The sequence below is a fragment of the Nicotiana tomentosiformis genome, chromosome 12, assembly GCF_000390325.3.
Source record: "Nicotiana tomentosiformis chromosome 12, ASM39032v3, whole genome shotgun sequence".
NCBI classification, from domain to species: Eukaryota; Viridiplantae; Streptophyta; class Magnoliopsida; order Solanales; family Solanaceae; genus Nicotiana; species Nicotiana tomentosiformis.
In genome coordinates, this window is record NC_090823.1 from 16306740 (window position 1) to 16312816 (window position 6077).

The 6077-nt window shown below is 43.2% G+C and overlaps 1 protein-coding gene across 1 annotated transcript; it reads right to left on the minus strand.

The window, feature by feature from the left end:
- Window positions 1-216: 216 nt before the first annotated feature.
- On the minus strand, window positions 217-4089 carry LOC138902286 (uncharacterized). Its single transcript, XM_070190130.1, has 4 exons — window positions 3798-4089; window positions 3382-3546; window positions 2835-3192; window positions 217-370 (listed from the first exon to the last, which is right to left on the minus strand). The coding sequence occupies exons 1-4, from the start codon at window positions 4087-4089 to the stop codon at window positions 217-219; spliced, it is 969 nt and encodes a 322-aa protein (XP_070046231.1).
- Window positions 4090-6077: the final 1988 nt, after the last annotated feature.

Sequence of the window (6077 nt, forward strand, 5' to 3'; positions counted from 1 at the left end):
AGATATGCATGACATCAAGATTATGCCGAAGAAGATTGTGCTTCCAATAAGGTAACTCCCAAAATATGCTCCGTTTTATCCAGTTGTGCGTTACACCATACCCCGGTATCTTATTATGCAATGGATACTCTGTTACCTTAGGTAGATTCATAACTCTGTTAGAAATCTCTTCGGGTGACAAGATATGTGGTGGCTCCTCATAATTAGTTTTGTTCTTCATAATGCACTAGTATTTATCCTAAACTCATGATCCATTGGCAAGAAGCGGCGATGATAGCCAAACCATGTGTTCTTGCCTCTATGTTGCAAAGTGAATTCCTTTGTATCTTCCATACAAGTCAGGCAAGCAAACTTTCCGGCAGTTGACCACCTGGACATCATTCAATAAGAAGAAAAATCATTTATAGTCCACATCAAAGCAGCACGTAGTCTGAAGTTTTGCTTAGTTGATACATCATATGTTTCCACACCATGATGCCACAATAACTTCAACTCATCAATTAGGGGATGCATTGATGGTAGGATAGAAATCCATGTACTAGTGATAGTTTGCACTCTAATCATTGCATTTTACTAGTGGTGGAGCTTAATTAATGGCATTTTGCACTTATTACGTATTTTATGCCTTGCAGGAAATGATTTCGAGCTATTAAGATTATTTTGAGCTAATTTGAACAAGTTGGAACTTTGAAGTCTGAGTAAAAGCCCAAGAAATTAAGCAAGAATCACGTTTAGGGGTCGTCGACCAAGTCTGGATCTCAAAAGTGAGAAAAAAATATTAATCTATGAAAAACGCACTACCGCAGCGCGCTAGTGCAAAATTCCTGCAGAGTGAAAAAATCAACTCTCTGAAAATCCTCTCGGATGCGGCTCTCAGATGCGGCGCATGGCGCGCCATGCCAGTGTATTTTTGCGGTCCAATTGTCCCACTTCAGCTTGAAAAAGGTAGTTTCGTCCAAATTTTACATAGCACATAATTCAAGGGTTCCTAATTCCCTAAAATCAAGGTTAAACCCAATACTTACCTCACTCCGCAGTCAACTCAGAGCTATATCGGGGCCTTTCCTCTAGAATCCACCTACAAATCACTCGCATCTAACCACAATCGACTCGATAACGTCAAATAATGCTAATGGAATCAATTACAATACATAAAGATTGTATTTTACACTTTCCCAAAAAGTCAAATAAAAAAGTCAACTCGAGACACGCTTTGTCAAAACCCGAGGTTCGGACCAAAACCCATTTACCCACTCAGCCCCGAGCCCGATTATGTAATTAGTTTTAAAATCCGACCCCAAATTGAGGTATAAATCCTGAATTTGCAAAACCCCCCAATTCTTTCTAAATCCCTAGTTTTCTACTATGGAAACACAAATATTACAACTAGAATTTAATGCGTGATGTTAGAAATGGAAGAAAATGAGTTAAAGTATACTAACCTATGAATTGGTATTGAAATTTCTGCTCCAAATCGCCTCTAGGCCGAGCTCTAATGGAAAGATTATGAAAAATGGGTGAAATCTCTATTTTGAAATGTTTTAACGTCTGGGTGTCAGGCCTGCCGCGATCGCGAAATGCAGCAGCCCAAGTGGCCTACACGCTCGTGAGTTCTCTCACATGTTCGCAAAGGTTGCTCCCATCTGGCCTTCACGTTCACGAATCAATGCTTGCGTTCGTGTAGAAGAAAACATTGATCACCCTAACCAAGTTCCAATCCTACGCGTTCGCGAGAAGCTGGTCATGTTCGCGAAGGGTAATTCGCAGATTAAAGAGAGTACCTTCGCGATCGCGAAGAAGGTAACACTAGATCATAGCAGAAGTTTAAAAACCAGAAATTTCAAAGTTCAAACCATCCGTAGCCTACCCGAAACTCACCCGAGCCCTCGAGGATCCAAACCAAATATGCACACAAGTCCAAAAATATTATACGAACTCACTCGCTTGAAAACTACACCAAAATAACTCCTATAACTATGAATCGGATACCAAATCGGATGAAATTTTCAATAAACTTAAGAACTTTCATTTTTACAACCGGACACCCAAAATCACTTTCGTTTTGCACCAAATTTTACAAATAAGTCATGAATACAGTAATGGACCTATACCAAGTTCCGGACCCACAATTCTGACCCGGTATCAACAAAGTCAACCATCGGTCAAATTTAAAAATTCAGTAAACCTTCAAACTTCATATTTTCAATAAATTGCGATAACTCAAAATAGAACCTACGAATTCGATTTCGGGCCTACGCCCAAGTCCCAAATCACGATACTGACCCATCGGGACCATCAGAACACATATCCGAGTCCGTTTTCTCAAAACGTTGACCGAACTAAACTCAAATAAAAAGGTTTTAAGGCACGAATTCACATTTTAATCATTTTTTCACATAAAAGTCTTTCGAAAAAGACACAGACTGGGCACGCAAATCGAGAAAGGCGCAAAGGAGCTATTTTGATGTTTCGGAACACATTCTCTACCTCTTAAACAAACGTTCGTCCTCGAACGGACATATAAAAGTACCTAGATTGGTGAAAAGGTGTTGATATCTACTCTGCATGTTCGAATCGGTCTCCCAATTGGCTGCCTCGACCAGCTGACCTCTCCACTGCATTCGAACTGAAGGTTAACTCTTAGACCTCAACTATCGGACCAGTCAGGCTAGAATAGCCACCGGCTCCTCCTCGTAAGTCAAATCCTTGTCCAATTGGACTGAGTTGAAAAATAATACATGGGACTGATCACCGTGATACTTTCGGAGCATAGACACATGGAACACCGGATGGACTACTGATAAACTAGGTGGCAATACGAGCCTGTAAGGCACCTCACCACTCTCTGAAGAATCTCAAAGGGTCCAGTGTACCTAGGGCTAAAGTTGCCCTTCTTCCCAAACCTCATCACCCCCTTCATGGGTGAAACCTTAAGCAATACTCTCTTTCCAACCATGAATGCAACATCTCGAACTCTATGGTCAGCATAGCTCTTTTGCCTAGATTGAGCTGTGCGGAGTCGATCTTGAATAATCTTGACATTGTCCAAGGCATCCTGTACCAAATCTATACCCAACAACCGTGCCTCCCCCGGCTCGAAGCATTCAACTGGAAAATGACATTGTCTCCCGTATAATGCCTCATAGGGAGCTATCTGAATGCTCGACTGGTAGTTGTTGTTGTAGGTAAACTCTGCAAGCGGCAAGTACTGATCCCAAGAACCCCCGAAATCCATAACACAAGCACCAAGCATGTCCTCCAATATATGAATAGTGCGCTCGGATTGTCCGTTCATTTGAAGATGAAATGTTATGCTCAACTAAACCTGCATTCCCAACACACGTTGTAATGCTCTCCAAAAGTGCAAGGTGAACTATGTACCTCGATCAGAAATGATAGACACGGGCACGTCGTGAAGACGGACAATCTTGCGGATGTAAATCTCAGCCAACCGCTCTAAGAATAGGAAGCTGCCAGAGGAATGAAATGCGTTGACTTGGTCAGCCTGTCTACAATGACCCATACCGCGTCGAACTTCCTCTGAGTCTGTGGGAGTCCAATAACAAAATCCAAAGTGATATGCTCCCACTTCCACTCAGGAATCTAAAACTCTTGAAGCAAACCACAAGGTCTCTGATACTTGTACTTTACTTACTCACAATTTATACACCGAGCTACATATGCAACTATATCCTTCTTCATCGTCCTCTAATACTGTCGCAAGTCCTGATACATCTTGGCAACGCCCAGATGAATAGAATATCAGGAACTGTGGGCCTCCTCAAGAATCAACTCACAAAGCCCATCCACATTAGGCACACAAATACGATTTTGCCTCCTCAAAACCCCATCATCTCCAACAGTAACCTTCTTGGCACCACTGTGCCGCACTATGTCCCTGAGGACAAGCAAATGAGGACCATCATACTTCCGCTCTCTGATGTGCTCATATAGGGAAGACCGAGCAACTGTACAAGCTAGAATACGACTGGGCTCGAAAACGTCCAAACTTACGAATTGATTGGTAAAAGCTTGAACATCTGATGCAAGCGGTCTCGCACCAACTAGGATGTACGCAATGATGCCCATACTCACTTTCTTTCTACTCAAGGTACCCGCCACCACATTGGCCTTCCTGGGGTGATACAAAATGGTGATATCATAGTCTTTCAATAGCTCCAACTACTTCATCTGCCTCAAGTTGAGATACTTTTGATTGAACAAATATTGTAGGCTCTGATGATCCATGAATAGCTCGCACGACACGCCATAATGGTAGTGCCTCCAAATCATCAGCGCATGTACAATGGTTGCTAACTCCAAGTCATGAACATGGTAATTCTTCTCATGAACCTTCACCTGCCGCGAGGTATATTCGATCACCCTGCCATCCTGCATCAATACTGCACCGAGCCCAGTACGAGATGCATCACAATACACTGTGTAAAATCCTAAACCCGTGGGCAACACCAACATCGGAACCGTAGTCAAAGCAGTCTTGAGCTTCTAAAAGCTCAGCTCATACGCATATGACCACCTGAATGGGGCACCCTTCGGGGTTAATATGGTCAATGGGGCTACTATAGATGAGAACCACTCCTCGAACCGGTGGTAATAGCCCGCAAAACCCAAGAAATTCTGGATCTCTGTAGCTGAAGTGGGTCTTGGCCTGTTCTGAACTGCCTCAATCGTCTTAAGATCCACTTGTATGCCCTCTGCCGATACAACGTGCCCTAAAAAGGCGACTGAGTCCAACCAAAACTCTCACTTTGAAAACTTGGCATATAATTGTCTATCCCTCAGAGTCTAAAGTACAAACCGAAGATGTTGCTCGTGCTCCTCGCAGCTGCAGTAGTAAATCAAGATATCATCAATAAATACAATCACAAAGGAATCTCAGCCAACCGCTCTGAAGAATAGGCAACTACTCCAGGAATGAAATGTGCTAACTTGGTCAGCCTGTCCACAATGACCTATACCGCGTCGAACTTCCTCTGAGTTTGTCGGAGTCCAACAAAAAAATCCAAAGTGATACACTCAGGAATCTAAAACTTCTGAAGCAAACCACCAGGTCTATGATGTTTGTACTTTACTTGCTGACAATTTATATACCGAGCTACATATGCAACTATATCCTTCTTCATGCTCCACTACCAAGCTAGAACACGACTGGGCTCAGAAACGTCCAACCTTACGAACTGATTGGCCAAAGCCTGAACATCTGATGCAAGCGGTCTCGCACCAACTGTGATGTGTCCAAGGCTGCCCATACTCACTCTCTTTCTACTCAAGGCAACAGCCACCACATTGGCCTTCCCGAGGTGATACAAAATGGTGATATCATAGTTTTTCAACAGCTTCAACCACCTCCTCTGCCTCAAGTTGAGATAATTTTGCTTGAACAAATATTGTGGGCTTCGATGATCCGTGAATACCTCGCACGGCACGCCGTAAAGATTGTGCCTCCAAATATTCAGTGCATGTACAATGGCAACCAACTCCAAGTCATGAGTAAGGTAATTCTTCTCATGAACCTTCACCGGCCGCGACGCATATGTGATTACCCTGCCATCCTGCATCAATACTGCACCGAGCCCAATACGATATGCATCACAATACACCATGTAATATCCAAAACCCGTGGGCAACACCAACACCGGAGCCCTAGTCAAAGCAGTCTTGATCTTCTAAAAGCTCGGCTCACACTCATATGACCATCTGAATGAGGCACCCTTCGGGGTTAATCTGGTCAATGGGGCTACTATAGATGAGAACCCCTCCTCGAACCGGTGGTAATAGCCCGCCAAACCCAGGAAACTCTGCATCTTTGTAGCTGAAGTAGGTCTTGGCCAGTTCTGAACTGCCTCAATATTTTTAGGATCCATTTTTATGCTCTCTACCGATACAACGTGCCCCAAAAAGGCAACTGAGTCCAACCAAAACTCGCACTTAGAAAACATGGCATATAACAGGCTATCCCTCAGAGTATAAATTACAATCCGAAAATGTTGTTCGTGCTCCTTTCAGCTGCGGGAGTAGATCAAGATATCATCAATAAATACAATCACAAAGGAATC

Bases quoted from the DNA above. Each gene is read 5' to 3' on its own strand.
- LOC138902286 (XM_070190130.1), bottom strand. From the start codon at position 4,089: ATGGGCATCATTGCGTACATCCTAGTTGGTGCGAGACCGCTTGCATCA. The intron at 3,547-3,797 runs GTGAGTTGATTC...GGACTCCCACAG, and splicing joins GCCTAATGTGGATGGGCTTT to ACTCAGAGGAAGTTCGACGC. The intron at 3,193-3,381 runs GTACATAGTTCA...TGCCGCTTGCAG, and splicing joins GTCTATCATTTCTGATCGAG to AGTTTACCTACAACAACAAC.